We start from the raw sequence: 18806 nt of genomic DNA on the forward strand, positions 1-18806 counted from the left end.
AAAGATACAAGGCGAGGGACAATGGTAGCTGAATTCCGGCAAAGGTTTTAAATGAGGCCCTGTTGCGGCTGTGTAATTTGGGGAAAGCTCCTGGGGGCCTGCAGGAGGATTTCAGGTGCTTTATGCTGCGTTCACACCAAACGCGAATAGAGCGTCAGGAGCGAGTGATTTCAATGTTAAGTCAATGGAAAGGCGCGTTGACACGCGTCTGGAGGTCCTGCGGGCGCGATAGACGCGATTCCGCCTCATTTACTCGTCTAGTTTGCGCTAATTGAGCATCTTGCGCGATACGCGCGTTACACGCGAGTGGTGCTTTTTGTGCATTCACGAGTTTGAAGCGAATTCGCGTCTGACGCCCAAGTTGAAAAATTTGAACTTTGGCGTCAATTCGCGCCGCGTTAACCAATCAGGAGCCTGCTTGCTGCTGTCACGTGGTAAAGTGACGTGATGAGAAACCCTGCATAATTAAAAAATACTACTATTGTGTTACAAAATGAGGTTTTAAGACTTTTTCAGGTGAGAATGTAGTTGTTTAAAGCTCAAATCTGTGGTTTATTTATAAAGAGAGCGCCTATTTTTTTAAAATAAAAATGCGTTTTTGGAGTTGTGAGATCCAGCCGATCATCGGGCACTCAGCGCTCATTAACCCCGGCGAGAACAGCCTTTCCTCGGCTAGTCCTTCTGACGTTTGCCGCTGGCTCTGATGTCTTGTATTGGTTCGTCTTGTGTGGATCTAACGGGCGATCTTTGCTCTCATTTGTTGTCTGCCTAATCGTTTTGACTGAGGGCAAAGAGAAGTTTCATAACTTTATTTTTTAAGGATATTTAAATATACATGCAGTGAAGATAATGTAGGAGTTGCCTGGACCACATTTGTGTGGCTATTAATGCTTAATATATATTTTTTTATCAAAATGAAAAGAGGCAGAATTTATACGCACGTCCAATTCGCTGTGTACGCGCGAATGGACGCGGTAGACACGCTCTATTCGCGTTTGGTGTGAACGCAGCATGACTCTTGCTGTTGTGCTTATCAACATGGAGTCGTGAACGGGAATACTTTGGTAGTGACGTTCAGGGGTTGCTTCGGCCTGAGCTGAAAATGGACTACATCTGCAGTTTTATGTCCACCATGTGGAGTCGTAAGTGGGCACTGCTGCGGCAGTGATGCTCAGGAGTTACTCCTGTGGGAGCTGCCTTTGGAAAAGGGTGTCCTAGTGCTGACAAGGAGCTGTGAATGGGTACTGCTGCAGGAAGTTCTTTATTTATTTTAAATAAAGTTTGATGCATCTCGAAGCTGCTTTTATCGACCTGGGTCGTGACCATTGACACTCAAAGTTGCTTCTGTGGGGGCAGTGTTTGGACTGGAGGGAGAACGTGGTAGAGATGTAGTATGTCATTGCGTTCATGACATGGAGCCCCGGAGAAACAGACCGTACGATACCCAAAGTAAAAACGCCCCTCAGCCACAGAAAATGTATTAGACTTCCCTGTATAAGTGCTTCCCTCTCTCCAAAGCAAGAGCCTGAATCGTGTGAGGATGTGAGAGGGGCCTGCTATCACTCAGGGACAGATTCCAGGTTCCTCCAGTCCGCTGTTTGGACACTGCGATCCGGACGGGGCAGCCTCCATATTATATTAAATTATACATTATTATATATAGTATATTAAATGAAAGTATATTCATTTATATTATGGCATCAAACCTTAAACCTTGAATGCATTTTGTTAAGTGAACTGAACTTCAATAGATATCTCATGCTCAGGGAGTAGGGACCAGTGAAAACTGCGTAGGGACCCTGTTAATCGGTACGCACCTGATTCATGGCTATCTCTTTTAACAAGCTGATGATCTGAATCAGGTGTGTCAGATAAGAGAGACATGCAAACTGTGCAGAGCGAGGAGGTGTGAGGACTGGAATTGGGAATCCCTGGGCTAGGACATAAAGGATCACACTGAGATTCGGAAAGGGAGAACCCTCACTGTGCCCAAACGAAGGGCAGAGACTATGAAATATATATTAGACACAAAATTTCCCACACTGTGATTCACACGGGAGAGCACATGTTGCATCCGGATGTAGGGTTCTGGGAAAAACATTGAATTGCTTGCAATATTGATTTCATGGATAGGGTGTGAAGAGGACTGATAGGTTGGTCAACAGGAATATGATATAAATAGGGAGGAACTGGTGTCGGGTTGGAGTCTCCTTCTGGAGCCAATGTTCTGAATTTCTGAGAGAGAAAATGTATAAGAGCGCCAGCGATTTGGTTTTTATGGCCTAGAATATTTTCTGCTTTCTCATTGACAGCCTCACATGAGACATGAGCCTCACGCTGAATTCTGCCCCTTTGTGAGAATTAAGATGAAAAGTAGAAACAGAAGGGAAGAAAGTTGAATGAGATTTATTTCTCATGCCTGGAAGATGAGAATCTCAGGCCCAGAAGAGGAGCATGTGGGTTATTGAGACCACGATTGGCTATTGAACTATGTTCGGCAGCTGCTGTCGCTGGCCGAGAGGGGACAGGAGTGGACGAGGAAGCACGAGCGGCTGCTTTGAGATTAGCAACTAAATTTTGCTCTTAGGGATTTTGGGGGGAGTTTTGGAGGGCTGGGAATGTTTTGAAAAAAATTGCCAGAAGATCTTTGAGGATCTGTGGGAGAAATGGATTCCAGACATAGAGAATGCTTGGCAGAGGCTGTTTACGGACCATTTTGAAATAGGGGGGACAAAGAGTCTAGGCGAGTGGGTAGAAATTAAGTCTGAGTAGAAGGAGAAAGAGAGACGGAGGAAGCTATCAGTCCTGATAGAGGAGAGAGCAGTCTTCTTGAACACGGCTTGTACGAGCGCTGGAGCTGATGACCTGGTGGAATGACCTGGTCTTGGTTGAGCTAAGATAGCAGGCGTCTCTGGGACGCTGGAGAATTGGTTGTTGGTTGGGATTAGCTGGATTTCCTGGAGATCAGACCGGTTTTGGTGATGGAACATCCAGATGCCAAAAGAGCTGATGCTGAGCAAGGTGAGCAACTGTTTATATGCCCCGGCAGTTAACTGAAAATTTAGATGGGTTCACTCCTCCCAGATTTAAGAACTTCACTTAGTACATTTCAACTATTCAAAAATGGAACAATTAAACATTATATTCTAGATTTTATTAACATTGAATACTTATATTTAAATATTTAATTAAGTTTTAATTAATTACAATATTGTGCGTTGGATTCTGATATAGTTATCTTTATAGTTATCGTTGTTGGTGAGAAGGAGCCTTTCAAACTTTTTAAAAAAATTAAATATTAAGATTTGATGAGTAACCCCAACCCCCTCACCCCGCCCCCTTTTAGGACCTTGTCAGACATGTTTACTATAAACTGTCATTGTATTAGTAAAGACAATTTTAAAGATTCTACAAAAACTCTACTTTTAGGGTTCCACTGAAATAAAATAATGGCAAACAAACTTAAAATGTGATACTGATACATATTGATATGAGATGATATGAAAAAATTAATTGTGGACTGTTTCTTTAAGCAACTGCATTATAAACACAACTGCAAGACTACAAAAGTTCACCACCAGCATTAGTCAAAGCTTTTTCAGCAACATATCTCAGACTGGTAAAAATAGCCTCCAAATCCACTGTACACTGAATGATGACACCACAGGGACAGTTTGGTGAGCTGGCCATCAAATCCCTCGTTGTTGTGACCTCTCCGTGTTGATACTCTGGTATTCAAAACAATAAGACAGACAGTTGTTCAGACTATATGCCAGATGAAGTGGTAAAGTTCATCCAGTTACTACATATTTCCGTATTGCTTTGAAGAGGGAATGTGTATTTTTGTGCGCGTGTGTGTGAGTGAGTGTGTGTGTGTGTGTGTGTGTGTGCACGCAGAGGACAAGAATATAATCAGTGTGTAAATCCATATAGGACTGGCTGAGCTTAGGCATTAAATTCTATTCTGCACTGAGATATTTAAAGATCTGATCAACAAAATCCACAAACAAAGATACAATGTAGATCACTAAGCAGATTTTACACAACATTGAAGCATTGCTGCCACAACTTTTTTTTTCCAGGCACATTTGACCAATTCCAAACCACAGTAATCCTAATAACTACTATTAAATTAGTATTTAATAATGTATAAGTGATATATAATTGTTCATGAAGGCTGGAAATTAAAAACACCTTATATTCAGGTGTGCAGAATTATTAGGCATGTTTTCTTTTACAGATAAATTGAGCCAAAAAAGAGATTTAACTCAGACTGAAAAGTCAAAAATTATTAAATGCCCATGAGAAGGATACAATACTAATGCAATTATAGACATTGCAGTTAAGGCATGACCATTGGACAGTGAAATGCTCGTTTGGTTAGCAAGGTCAGACAAAAACATGTGGCGGAGAATTTGGGAGTTCATTTTAGTCCATCCTGAAGTCCGTTTTGCCGAGATGGACTAAAAATGAACTCCCAAAACGTACTGCCAGATTCTAGAAGATGAATTCTTCAAACAGTGGTACTAGAGGATGTGGTGCTGGTCCTTCAAGAGTCACTCTCAACCTATCTGTCCATAAAGCCTTAAAAAAAGTCTTCATGTATTTTACAAAACTTCAGCTTGAAAATAAAATATGATCAGAAAATCAACGTGCCTAATAATTCTGCACACAGTGTACAAGGGCTTCTGGAACACTTGTTTCTGATTGGTCAATCGTGGCATTCAGCCATCAGATATTTACAAATATGAACTGTCGTCCATGGCAATGCATAAAGATAATATTGTCAAGGTTATGTTAGGTTTTGTTTCATTGTGTTTTGGTTTCATTTTCCCTGTTCCCATTTTGCCTGTGTTCCTGGTCGTTATTAGTTTCCATGGTTTCTGATTAAATACACACCTGTTTCTGTTCCAGTTAATTACCATTAGATTAGAATATACGCTCTGTATTCTAATGCTGCCTTCACGTGCTATCGGAAATTTCCAACTTCCCACTTCTGAAATCATGATTACAGGGTCATTGCATTCAAGTTTTGACTTGAGAGGATGTTCATGTCCTATTTTTTTAACTAGGAAACTAGTATTTATGATAATTCCGATAGCATGTGAAGGCAGCATTAAGCCCTTAGTTCCTCTCAGTTCTTTGTTCAATCTATGTTGAATTGTAATCTCCTGAGTTTCTCCTTGGATTTTTTATTAAAGACTGTATGTTTCTTTGAATCTCCTGCATCTGACAAAACCACAAGTTAAGACTTTTTTGCTGCGTTTATAATAATGGTCTTACCTGCAGTCCACCTGCTCTGCTTAGAGCAGGAAGAGCAAACCCTTGATGACCGCACAAGGAAATCTTTAGACCTGGTGTGCCTCACCCACTACCCAGATCCAAGGCATTCCTGCCCGGTGATGTTCCTCAGAGGAATTTCGCTGCATTTATCTGGAGTGGGGCTGATGATGTCCTCCTCAGCAGGGCAGATGGTGAACTGTGATGCATTGTTCACCATCTGCCCCGCTGAGGAGGACATCATCAGCCCCACTCCGGATCCAGAACCTCAGCCGCCTCTCACACCCAGTCACAGAACTTAAGTGAGTCAGCGGAGGCCAAGGAACTGGCTGTCTTAGGTAGAGAAGGTGGGACCATCAGAGACGCAGGAACTGCCTCAGGTCTTCCGTCTCTAGCTCCGCCTTGGTAAGTGAATCCCCAAGCTCCACATTGGCCCGTCGACCAGTCGGCTCCACCTTGGCTCTCAGCGTAGATCTCCCATCTCCGCTGGTCCCGCCCAGCTCCAAGTCTCCTGCTTCTCTGATGGTCCCGCCTTTTCTACCTAAGACAGCCAGTTCCTTGGCCACGCCTCCACTGGCTCCCTTCAGTTCTTTGGCTCCTCTGTCTACTTCCCTCTCCTGCACGGATCCGCCTCGGGTATTCCAGTCTCCAGTTCCGCCTTGGTAAGTGAATCCCCTGACTCCACGTTGGCCGTCGACCAGTCGGCTTCACCTTGGCTCCTCGGTTCTCAGTTCCACCTGGGAACATTGTCCTTACAGCTCCACTGGGGCTCCCTCGTCCCTCCGGATCAGCCTTGAACAGTCGTTGCTCAGTCTGCTCCACGGACTTCCAGGTCTTAATTTAATAGGTCCTCAGTCTCACCCGGTGCGCCTTAATCCTCTGGCACCCTGGCTCCACCTCGGCTGCACGTCACCGCAGATCCGCCTTAGCCTCCGCGTTTTTTGGGAAAATGCATCAAGGTCCACCCCTAACACAACCCCTATATATAAAAATCATTGGGACGTAAGCAGATTGTATGAAAATGTACATATGAGATCGTAGAAAATCATACAAATTAGTCACCAATTCAGCAAAATGTAAAATAGTTACGAATGGACTTGAGATTGACATGTTATATCAGAGACTTGCGGTGGGCTCATTTGGCTTGGACCAGTAAGCAACACCCTAACAAACATACACCCTGGCATCCTAGCACAACGGTAGCACAAAGAAAATGTGAAAATCTAGTTTATAACTGCAAATTTTGCAGTAAGCATTAGTGAACTCTGTGTCCTACAGTAACACAAGTTAAATCAGCTTTTATGGCATATCCTGTCACCTTGTCCCGCCAATCCCGCCTGGGCCTCACTGAGAGAGCATCTCAGGATCCCTGAAGGGGTGTACAGTTCTGCAAGATCATAGGGTTTGCAATTTTGCCTCTTTGTCTTTTTGTCCACCAAGCCTATCTTATTTCCAAACGAGCGCTCTGCAGAGGCTTGCCTGCTTGGAGCAGCTGGGAAAGGCAATCGTCAACTCAGAAAAGCTGAATGGTGTGAGACCACTTATTGCTGTGAAGGCCACCTGATCTCAACCCAATGACTCCACTTATACTGTCAACACTTTGTTAAGCATCTTAGTCCTGAGTAGAATGTGTGAGAATGAAGTAGCCGAAGAGATGCCTTTTCATAATCAGCGTCAGATCAGCAGATTTTACAGCAGATATGTCACAACAGATTAAATAGACTGTTGGTTGAAAACATTACAAATGCATTGTTCTGTTGTAAATACAATGGTGTGTGTGTGTGTGTGTGTGTGTGTGTGTGTGTGTGTGCATATATGTATATATATATATATATATGTATATATATATATATATATATATATATATATATATATATATATATATATATATATATATATATATATATATATATATATACACACACACACACACACATACACCATTGCATGTACAACAGAATGATGGTTCCAGAATGATATCCTTTATCTTATATATTTACATTACTTTAACTATTTATTTAATATTTAAACTGGATTTTAATATCAGATTTTCATTGTGGACTAAAACCAAATAAAACTAACTGTTGTTATTAATTGAAAGAAAGCTGAAATAAAATAAAATACAAATATTAGATGAAAATTTTAAACAAAAACCTGAAATGAAAATGAGAAATATTTGGCAACTAACTGAAAAAAAAAGTGTAGGCTAAGTTGAAGTACTAACTAAAAGTAAAAAACTAAAAATTTGTCTAATTAGAAAGCTAAAAATGCTCGCTTTCTGGTACATGTTTCTGTCTGCAGCTCATCATGTCATAACCTCTATTTCAATAAAATGAAAAAAAAAATTGTGAAATGTCACATCAGAAACACTAGCAGAATGTCGGTCTTAGATGTCACTACAGAGGAGTCAAGTTTTTAGGAAAAATATTGAAATTCTTTGGTCATTTTTTTGAGCGAGATGCAAACAGTCTAATCAGATTCAATGATCTATGCTAAGCTATGCTAAAAGTGCTACAGCCAGATCCGGAGATCGGCTGAAGGGATTCGAAAACGGTAAAACTCAACTGTTTAACTTTAGGGAAGTTGGAAGCTTATTTTCAAAAATAGTGATGTGATCCTTTAAACTCACTTGTCTAGTTTCAGACATACGTGCTGCATGCTGTGGGATGCCTAGCAACCGAAAGTCTGTGCATGTTTGTTTATTCTGAGATGATGAGCTGCTAACTGCACAGTTGGAGGTTAATCTAGTGGTCGCAACAGCCGTGCTCTGTGCTTAAAACCCCTGGTGACGGATGTTCATCAATTCAAACATCTAGCAGGTCATGTTGACACCTGGTAAAGAGAACGAAAAGACAGACATGGATGCTTGAGAAAGATAATGAGACTCAAAATACTGCTGTCAAGAGTTACGTAATTGAGGCATGCAGTTCTCCAAACTGTCGTTTTTGGCACTTCACTTTAAAAGACACTTTTGCAAAGAAGAATCCTATGATCTGAATGTCATCACACTGAATAAATCACCAAACAATGAATGCAGTTCATTCATCACCAGAATTTGAAACAGATGATGTGAGCCAGAAACTGCGGAGAAACTGTAGCATTGATCATTACTTTCTCTAATAGACTAACCTCCCTATTTGCATGCATGATGGATTAAGTTCTTTAACCGGTGATCTTCTGAGCTATTTTTGCACCGAGATCATTTCTCTCATCCTCTTGATAAATGATATGACTACAAACTCATTTTTAATTAGTTGGATGCAGCTCAAGTGTCAAGTGCAAAATACTGCAAACAAAACGGATCTGTTCATTATGATTCTTTACATTTAATGTATTAGATTACTGTAAACTTTCCACAAGCATCACAGCAATGAATAATTCAATAAATAAATAATAATAAAAAAAGCTAGAAAATAGAAAAGCCGTCTTTGGATGTTGGATTAAAAAAAGGCTTGTCTGAAAGTATAAAATAAGTTCGAATTTTGAAAGTTATATATATGTTATGTAAATGAAGTCATGTGACTATGGTGTAGTTTGTTTTGTTTATAGCCACCTAAGGTTACTTTTTTTGTTCTGGCAAAACATTTTTGTTCTGGCTTCAAAATTCATAAACGTTGTAGAAGCATGTTAGAATCATAACATTTTTGTTGGTAAGATTATTTTCTGTAATATTCTTTCTTTGTAGGCATAAGTCTGTTTAAAGGTTCACCCGAGGTTCACCCAAAAATGAAAATTCTGTCATCATTTACTCACCTTCATGTTGTTCTAAACCTGTATGAGATGATATTTTGAAGAATGTTGGTAACCAAACAGTTGATGAACCCCATTGACTTCCATAGTATGGAGGGGAAAAAATGCAATGGAAGTCAATAGGGTCCATCAACTGTCTGGTTACCAACATTCTTCAAATGTTCTTCTTTGTGTTAAACAGATGAAAGAAATTCGTACCGTTTTGGAACAAAATGAAGTAGTAAATGATAACAGAATTAAAAATTTTGGGTGAACTATCCCTTTAAACAGCCTGATGTCATATGAGAACAAAGAATATTGCAGAAAATATCTAACCAACAAAACATTTATGATTCTTATATGCTTCTACAACTTTTATGAATTTTGAACCTGTAGTTTATGGTGCTCCTTGTTCTTTCGCATTGACTGGTAGCAATTGCCACATGTACTACCTCGCCATTCACTATATCTGACACTGTAAAGGAAGGAGGGAGGTTATCACAGCCTACTTTGAAACTGCTAACTTAAAAAACTTTCACTGCTGAAAGTTAAAAAGTTAGTTTTGGATACGAACGATAACATGAGAACATGACAAGCTTACGTTCACATATACTGTATTACGTTGTAGACTGCTCAAACTGAATGGAAACAGCTTACTGCAGAGATACAACTTATACAACTTGTTCGTAAACTCATATGGTAGTAATAAGCAGTACAGCTAACTAGCAACCACAATACTTTGACACAGCAATTTATCCCTTGTCCAGTTTCAAACTTTTAACTTTAGTATTCTCCTTCACACTAAACGAACCACATCTTCTTGGCCAAATTTTGGCAATGTCAATAAAGACATTGTCATATGATATCACGATACCATCCTTCTGGGAGCAAAACCGGAAGATTCGATGCACTGATTCGACGAGCACTTCCGATATTCAATTCCGCTGTGATAAAGGCCTATTCTCACGATTAAAATGAGTCCAGGATCAACATAATCCATTGCGTTGATCACAAAATATTCCTCATGGAATCACGACACATACAACTCCACAGGCTCACATGTAGCGAAGTTATTATCGTAAATACGAGTTTACTAGGTAAAAATTGCACATGAACGCCCTCTGATGTCGTGTTTACCACTGGGAAGTTCGGATATAATTTTGATACCCAAATTCCAGAGATGGGTGTATAAACTTTAAACAAGGTGGTGGGGAGAACTACTGCTGTGACAGCTAGATCAAAACAGCTAGATTGTCATTATGTAGTGCATATTTAAATATACAAGTAATATTTGAAGCATATTGTATGTTTTATACACAGCGAAAATAGCCTGCTTTTGACCGAAATTACAGAATCATCAGAAAGGGTTAAGTCTGGATAGCATCGTAAATGTTTATATGGTTGTCTGCATGTGACACTACATATAATTTTGGTTTTAATAACATTTCCTAATAAATAGGCAAGAATAAACCTGGTGTCCTCCACGATTCATGTTCATTCCGACAACAAAGCACATGAATGCAACCAGATCAAATCACGACTTCTTAAGCGGCGAGTAGGAAATTTCCGATAGCAGTCTAATTTTTTTTACTAAACAAAATTGTATTTACGATAATTCCAATCGCACATGAAGGCAGCATTCCTCACGGAGGAACAACAATAAAAGAAAATACCCATTAGGGGGCATCAAGGGCTAAACAAAAAGGCTACCTTGGTAATCTTTTGATTACTTTATGCTATCACCACAAAATTTGATTCAGATGCAGCTCTCATGTAGGGGAACTTCACCAAAAAAGAATGGTCCTCCTACCATATATCAAATAAGAAAGATAAAATATATAGATTTATTGTTTTGTCTTTTATCAGCAGTTTCTCAGCATGAGAATGTTCAAATACCCGTTGACTCTCCTTGCTATAGTTTTGGAGTTACAGGTCTTTACTTTTGTGCATGTCACTCTGAAAAAACAACTAAAATGCCTTCAGGGCTCAAGGGGTTGACAAACATTTCCCTAAAACTTAGAATACTTAAGAGTTAAAATAGTTGCCAATAGTTGCTTTTTCAAGACAAGTAAAGGCTTTTTAAAATTGTTAGTACTACATGTATTTTATGTAGGATAAAATGTTAAAACATCTTGAGCTTGTGTTAACTACAGACCTCATTTCAGGCATTTGACCAAAACCCCCGTTTAAAAAACACATTGTTTTTAGGATGATGGAACATACTTCTATACCCACAACTCAAGAACCAAGAGATGACATTTACATTAAAGGCATTTAACAGAAACAGAAAGCCCCTGTGTGAAACCTGTTAAGCTGTGGAAATTGCTACATATTTCTTGTAAACAGAGGTCCAATCGACCCAAAGCAATTTTAGTGGTTACTGAGAAGCTTGGCAACCACTGCAACATTTGCTTCCAACTCTCTCTAAGCCTTCAGCAGTTGCTTGAGGGCTCAGATGTGGATACAGTATAGATATCAGGTATCTGAGGTCAGAGCAATCGCTAATTTCACTGATATGCGAGACATAAAGTATTGTAACTATGGAGCTGTGTTAAAGATTGTTAGGAAAATGATGATTTCTGTAAGTCTTACAGGAATAATATGTAAAGAAAAGTACTTGTCCAAAGGTCTCAGAGTCCAATCACTGATTTAAGAGTACACAAAGGGAATAACGTTTCAGTGGCACCATTCACTAATCATCTTGTCCATAAGGCATGAGTTGTGATTGGACTCCCATAAAAGGTGCAGAGATAAGCAACTGGACCAATCTCCCCAGGGATTTCAGCTAATAAGAGCAATCGTATTTATAGAGGGTCATTTTAATGCACCCGCTCAATCACTGGCCGTCTCACCCTGCAGCCCCTCAGAAGCCCATTGAGTCACTGAAGGTGAGTTTCACTCACTATTACAAATGGCAGTCTGCTCTTCTGATATCTTCAAGGTGGTTTAAGATGCTACGGAAGGGACCTAGTTACTTTGCAGAGACCATCATTTTAGCGTGTTGCGTCTATTTTAAGAGGTGTTCGTATTTTGCGGATGACACCTCTCTGATTGCTTTAGCCTGGTATGTTGTAACATTTTTATGGTTCTGTTTACTGCTTTTAAGACATAAACAACGATGTCCACGGAACGATTTGACTGCCATTACTGCAAGGACACTTTGCTTGGAAAGAAATACATCCTAAAAGAGGACACCCAATATTGCACAAAATGCTATGAGAATCTGTTTGCTAACTGCTGTGAGGTTTGTTCTTTGCCCATTGGGTGCAACTCTAAGGTAGGCATAAGAAAACAATTACTGCCATTGTGATTTACAGAACATTTGAAAATTAAATTCATTATTTACTGTCCTTTTTAATGCAACTAATGAAGACTTAAAATGAGTGACAGGAAGTCTGAACAGATTTGCAAGCTTCTAACCAGACTTTCTCTGCATGCGTAATGAAGGACCTTTCCTACAAGGACCGGCACTGGCATGAAGACTGCTTCAAGTGCGCCAAATGCAGTCGATCGTTGGTGGAAAAACCATTTTCTGCTAAAGATGACCTTATGCTTTGCACCGAGTGCTATTCTCATGAGTATTCCTCCAAGTGTAGCACCTGCAAGAAGACTGTCATGCCAGGTAGAACGCTTTGTATCTTTATCGGTTTGGAAAAATAGAACTAATCTTTGTTAACATTATAAAATGTTAAGGATCTCAGTGTATTAAGGTGGCCTTCTGCTCATGTGTTAGGATCACGAAAAATGGAGTACAAAGGGAACAGCTGGCATGAGACGTGCTTTCTGTGTCAACGCTGTCAGCAGCCAATAGGAACCAAGTCTTTCATCCCTAAAGATAACAGTTACTTCTGTGTCCCATGTTTTGAGAAGCAATTCGCCTACCAATGCTGTGCTTGTAAAAAAGTAAGTCATATATGCTTGCAAGGAATCAGAGATTTGAAAAACAATATTACTGTTCATTAAAGTTATGGCTCACCCAAAAATGATGAACCTACTTACGCTCTTGTTGTTCCAAACCAGTATGGCTTTATTTCTAATGTGGAATACAAAAAGAAATGGTCATTTTTTTCATGCAAATGAATTTGAGGTTCAAAAGCAGGGAAAAACACAATCTAAATTCTCACACAAAGCTATCGTTTTTCACCAAAGACGTTGAATAAAGTGCATAAATTGTATGGACTACTGTACTTCCATTATACTTTATAGTGCTTTTGCATCTTTAATCAACCATGAAAACTTTGTCCCCATTTGTTGCAATTGCATCGAAATGAGCAAGCAGAACATATAGGTTTGGAAAAACATGATAATGCGAATTTTGGGATATCACATTTACAAAAACAAAAAACAGATGGAAGTGTTACGATTTGCATAAATTTGCATAAAAAACGTATTCACTCCATTGAGGCGAATAACATTTTTTATCCGATAAGAAGACGTGCTGGTTGGGTATATTTGTCCTCCCAGAACTGTCTCACATTATTACGTTTCCAAACAGGTATCCACCTCCAAACGCAAAATAACATGACGGCATTTATTGAGCCACATTGGCTTTTTTTTAACAGATATTTTGCGCCAATTTCCCAGGAAGTGTCAATTTTATTCTCCTGAACACATGGGGTGGAAATTTTTAATCGCAAATATTTTATGTGCCGTTCTAATTTTGCACATAAGTTAAATTCGCAACTTTATATGGAAACATAGTTACTGACAGAAGTTTTGTCTGTTTAGTTTAATTGGGTTTTGGTTCAGTTTTCCCTGGTCCTATTTGCCTGTGTTCCCTGTCATTGTAGGTTGACCTAGTTTCCTAGTGTGTGCCAGTTTGTTCCCTTAGTTACTGATTATTGCCATGTCTTATCGAGTTCTCCTATTACCTCCTGTGTATTTATACCCCTGGTTCTGTTCAGTTCTCTGTTGGTTCTAGTCTGTGTAGAAAGTGGTTTGCGTTTATCCTGCATGTTCCTGTGATGTTTCGGAAGTTTAATACAGCCTGTTATGTTAATCATCTTCATTAGTGCTACCTGCAATCGTGACATGTCAACTCCTTTTTACGGTTTAATGAATTGGTGGTTAATTCGTATAAATTTGAATAATCTCATTCGTAGACTTTTAGACAATCTGTCTATGCCCCACTGACAGTTAGGGGTGGATCTTTATGCTTACTTTTTTTCTAGAAATCATACGTTTTCATCATAAACTGTATTAAACAATATACGTAGTGTCTGTGACGTAACCCGTAGGTTTCTGAAGAGCATTTTTGATGGCCAAAGTGGGTGGAGCTGGCCGTCGCCATCTTGGCACCGCGTGTCACTCCCGGATAACTGAAAATGGGCAAAGAGGAGGGACGTGGGTGGGGCTGAGGTGTCTGGTTGCTGAATCCACCTGTCACTCAAGTGGCCACACCCTTAATTATGCAGAACTTTAAGGCTTAATATAATTTAAACGGATGAGTTATAAAAAAAAATGAACCCCCCTCAGTTGTCATGAAGGGCAAAATGAGCTATATAGACCAAAACCATTTTTTGTACCAGGCTGAAAACATATTTTATTTCCTACTGTAAAGTTAGGCATTTTAACATGGGGGTCAATGGGATTCACTCCCTTTTGGAGGCGGCCAGTCGATAAATTGTAGTTTAAGCCGCTTCTGTGTTGGATTCTAGAAAGAGACCGGAAGGTTGTCGCTTGGTTTCCATATGAAACAGATCGTTCAAATTCATATGAAATCACCACCTTAAAATAGTATTGTTTTCATTTTTCAGTTTTGAGTGAACTGTTCCTTTAAATGTGCAATATTGTCCTACACTTACTATACTGAGATCCACACTTTCAATTCTGTAGGCCATTACAACTGGCGGTGTCACGTATAACGATAAGCCCTGGCACCGCGAGTGTTTCACCTGCATTGGATGCAAGAGACAACTGGCAGGCCAGCGCTTTACCTCGAGAGAAAACTTCCCATACTGCCTGGATTGCTTCAGCAATCTGTACGCCAAGAAATGCGTGGGCTGCACTAAGCCAATTACTAGTATGTTTTCATTCTTTACAATTGGCGGCTATTTTTATATGCCTCTAAATTAAAATTAAAATTTCATCAGCATTGTACTTGACTATAAAACGTGTTGACTAAAAATATGTGTGTGTGTCCAGGCTTGGCGGGTGCTAAGTACATCTCGTTTGAAGAGCGGCAGTGGCACAGTGAGTGTTTCACGTGTATGCAGTGCTCTGTGTCTCTGGTGGGCCGTGGATTCCTCACCCAGCGGGATGACATCCTGTGCACTGACTGTGGAAGGGAGAAGTGAGCTCATTTGACTGGGTCAGACGACCACAACAGCAGCACAGTCGTCAAACTGTTGTGGGAAAGCTATTGAGGGAAAAAATTGATTCAGATTTGGATTTCTGCTCACATAAATGGCATGATGAATAAACATGAACAATGAATAGATTAATTATCTGTGTCGCCTGCTGATTAGGATGCTTAATGTTTTGTTTAATATGTTTACAATAATGTAACAATTGTCCTCATAAAGCATGGAATAATAGCATACTGAAGATGTTTGAAAAGTTCAAAAGTTCAAGCACACACAAAGTGTGATTTTAGTCAATAAACCTGTTTTCCTCTTGTCTACTGTCTGTTTTTTAGTCTAAAGATACGTAAACATTCATTTCCCTATACTGCAACTACAATGCATACAGTAATGGCAACTGTGAATGTGTTGAAAGGTGGGAATGATTCTCAGGGTCCGCTTATTTATAGTGGGCAAGCTTAGCTATACTTATGTCTCTAGGAACAAAATCAGTCATTGATATATTGGTAAATTTTCCCTCAATAGAAAGACTGTACATTTACATGCATAAAACTGCTATTTTGTTGTGGCATATACTAACTAAACGCTCAAAAGAAAATATGACCTAAAAGGTCATACCTATTTTGATTTCATGGGGTTTTTAAAGGGACACTTTTCTGTTTTAAGTTTCACTTGCTAAATAAAGCGAGAAGAGGTGCATTCACGCCATGTCATAATTACTGTAATTATGAAATTCTGACTGTAAACTCATAACTTTTGAGAGCTTTGACTTGTTAGGCCTACCTGACTGTGATGCATGTGGCTTCAAATATAGTTGTGAAGTACCTTGTTCTATCATATATATTTTGCTGTAATTCCTATAACTGACTATTGGTAATGCGAAATTTGTCTGAAAATAACCAGACATAAAATACAGTTTAAAGGGGTCCTATTATGCTTTTTCATTTTTTCAACTTTAGTTAGTGTGTAATGTTGCTGTTTGTGCATGAAAAAGATTTGCAAGGTTACAAAGCTCAAAGTCCACCCTAAAGGGAGATTATTTGTCAGAATCCACTTTCCAAGAACTACAACTCATTTTTTGTGGATCTTATGAATTCACAGTAACTCATGTAAATAATCTCCACCCACGGAATATGCAAAAAAGGGGATGAGGCCTGATTGAGCTGCATTAGAGAAGACAGTGTTGTTGCCATCTCAAAGAGACGCTTTTTCCACCCTGTTTCCAAAGCTCATGTGTTTTATGTTCCTGATGAATTTAGAGTGGTTAAAATTGATTTTAAACACTGTCCTTGACATTATAACCCCAACGTTTATCTGTGTGCTGCACATTTTACGGAGAACAGCTTTCAGAACTTAAAGCCGCCTTTCCACTGCACATGACAGCCGTTGGACTGAGTACAATAGGCTACGCACAAAAGCTTCTCCTGAATTGGAGCAGTTCCCACTTTGTTGGGACAATCTGTTGTTTGTGGATCACAACTTGTATGTCTTATAATTGGAACTGTTAATAGAAAACACAACTACAAGTTTTATGTTTTTGCTATGATTTAAACAAAGGACAAAGCGTTGCCTTCACTAGCCTTCTAGCTAACATTAATGTGGATATAGTGTTTACAGTTTTTTAAGCTCTTGCTTTTGTAAATTAGTGATATTCGGTTCTTGAACGAATCATTCTTTTTAGCCGGTTCTCAGCAAGTAACCAGTTGAGCCGGTTCATTAATCGAACTGAATTAAACTTTAGTTCTGGGTTGATGACGCAAAACGCAAAAGCCGAAGTAGTGCTTACAAAGTCCGTGCATGAAATCCGTTTTGTACGATCCTCTTGTTTGTGGACTGTGCACTGTGTAAATTTTAGGCATCTAGTGGTGAGGCTGTGAATTGCAACCGGCCACTGCTCACCCCTCCCTTTCAAAGCACGTAGAGAAGCTACTGTGGCCGATACAGGACAAAAATGTCGTCGTCTGAGACAGCAGAGAGTAGCTAGTGCTCTGTAGAGTAGTTTGTCCATTTAGGGCTACTGTAGAGACATGACGGCACAAAATGGCGATTTCACTGTAAGGGGACCTGCGGTGTATGTAGATAGAAATGGCTCATTCTGAGGTAATAAAAACATAACGGTTCATTATGTAAGGTCTTCATACACCACTGAAATCATAGTCAGGTATATTATATAGCATTTCTGTCAATAGATCCTAATAAATAGTACCCGCTGCACCTTAAGGGACGTGAGAGTTCTCGAACGCGCTAAGTTGAGTGAATACCAGCAGTATATTTTCAATGTGCTATTAACACCTTGAACAAACGGCTCTTAAAATAAGCATATGAAGGATGATTTCAAAATCCGGACATTTTCAGTGACAGGAGAAGAGATAAACTGATAAACAGGATTTTACTACAAAAAAAAACATGGTTATTGTAGTTTAACCATGGCATTTGTAGTAAAACTGTGGTAATACAAATGGTAATCAATCCACGAAAAAAAACCATGGTTACTACATTTTTACTATAATAAAACCATGGTTAATTTTCGAAAGGGTGTTTATCAGTCAAATTCATTTAAAATTGTAAATTCAACAGGTATGAAATATGACTAGTAAGAGAAAACACTTAATGAGAAGACGAACACTGGACTGTGGCGGTTACTTGGGAAATACATTTATTTATTATTCAGAATGCACATTTGGAAGAGATTGTTTCAGCAGGCTAAAGATATGAGATGTAAACATCTGCACGAACATACTCCCACGTATTATTTTAAAAGAAGGACCTTCATCCCGCCATATCAGTCCCACCCATGCTTTCCTCTTTTCTTTTAGTGTCAGGAAATCTTGAAATCTGAGGTAAGGGTGTCGTGGTTTAGAATTAGAGCAGCCGGATCACTGCAACAACACCGGCGAGAGGATTCAGACATTATTTTTGATTGCGTTGCGATGGGACAGGAAGTAGCGGCACACTGCTTTACTTACCGGAAATAGGAAGTGTGATAAAGTTCTATGACGCCACACTGGGCCAGCTAACCAATCACAGCACGTTTCATATTTCAGAAGGAGGGGCTTCATCGAAACACAAAAAAAGGCACGTTCGGGCCAGACTGGGGAGAGAGGTGCTGTTATAATGCAAAATATGTGGAAAAAAATGTGTTTTTGAACAATCAAGCATGAAAGCATATTCTAGTCCAAAACAAAATGGGCATATAGGACCCCGTCAGTGTAGCTAGCAGCAAAAAGCTGGACAATGTCTAATGTCCTGTTAAATAAGATAAGCCAACTAAGGCATTTGCACATTGACAATTACTATTACTGTATTGTGGATTAATCAAATTACATTCATGCATTTGGCGCTTTAACTAATGCACTTTTTGAAAACATGGATCTAGTGTATACAAGAAATATTTAACCAAAGGTTTTATGTCTCTTTCTTGGATATTTGGCATTGTGCAACCAACCATCCATCAGAGTAAAAGCAGTAAAACTGCTGACACCAACTTCCTCACAG

The 18806-nt window shown here is 39.5% G+C and overlaps 1 protein-coding gene across 2 annotated transcripts; it reads left to right on the top strand.

The window, feature by feature from the left end:
* The first annotated feature begins 2513 nt into the window (after positions 1–2513).
* On the top strand, positions 2514–16243 carry fhl5 (four and a half LIM domains 5). Of its 2 annotated transcripts, none has more exons than XM_079832876.1 (6): positions 2514–3021; positions 12116–12286; positions 12457–12631; positions 12743–12912; positions 14845–15031; positions 15154–16243. In XM_079832876.1, the coding sequence occupies exons 2-6, from the start codon at positions 12128–12130 to the stop codon at positions 15303–15305; spliced, it is 843 nt and encodes a 280-aa protein (XP_079689002.1). In that variant the 5' UTR covers positions 2514–3021; positions 12116–12127; the 3' UTR covers positions 15306–16243. The 2 variants fall into 2 exon arrangements, with proteins under 2 accessions (XP_079689002.1, XP_079689001.1); XM_079832875.1 differs by lacking the exon at positions 2514–3021 and adding an exon at positions 11752–11897.
* The last annotated feature ends 2563 nt before the right edge of the window (positions 16244–18806 follow it).

Source organism: Gobio gobio, assembly GCF_949357685.1.
Source record: "Gobio gobio genome assembly, chromosome: 13".
In the NCBI taxonomy this organism is placed as follows: domain Eukaryota; kingdom Metazoa; phylum Chordata; class Actinopteri; order Cypriniformes; family Gobionidae; genus Gobio; species Gobio gobio.

Bases quoted from the DNA above. Each gene is read 5' to 3' on its own strand.
- fhl5 (XM_079832876.1), top strand. From the start codon at position 12,128: ATGTCCACGGAACGATTTGACTGCCATTACTGCAAGGACACTTTGCTT. The intron at 12,287-12,456 runs GTAGGCATAAGA...TGCGTAATGAAG, and splicing joins CCATTGGGTGCAACTCTAAG to GACCTTTCCTACAAGGACCG. The intron at 15,032-15,153 runs GTATGTTTTCAT...GTGTGTGTCCAG, and splicing joins CTGCACTAAGCCAATTACTA to GCTTGGCGGGTGCTAAGTAC.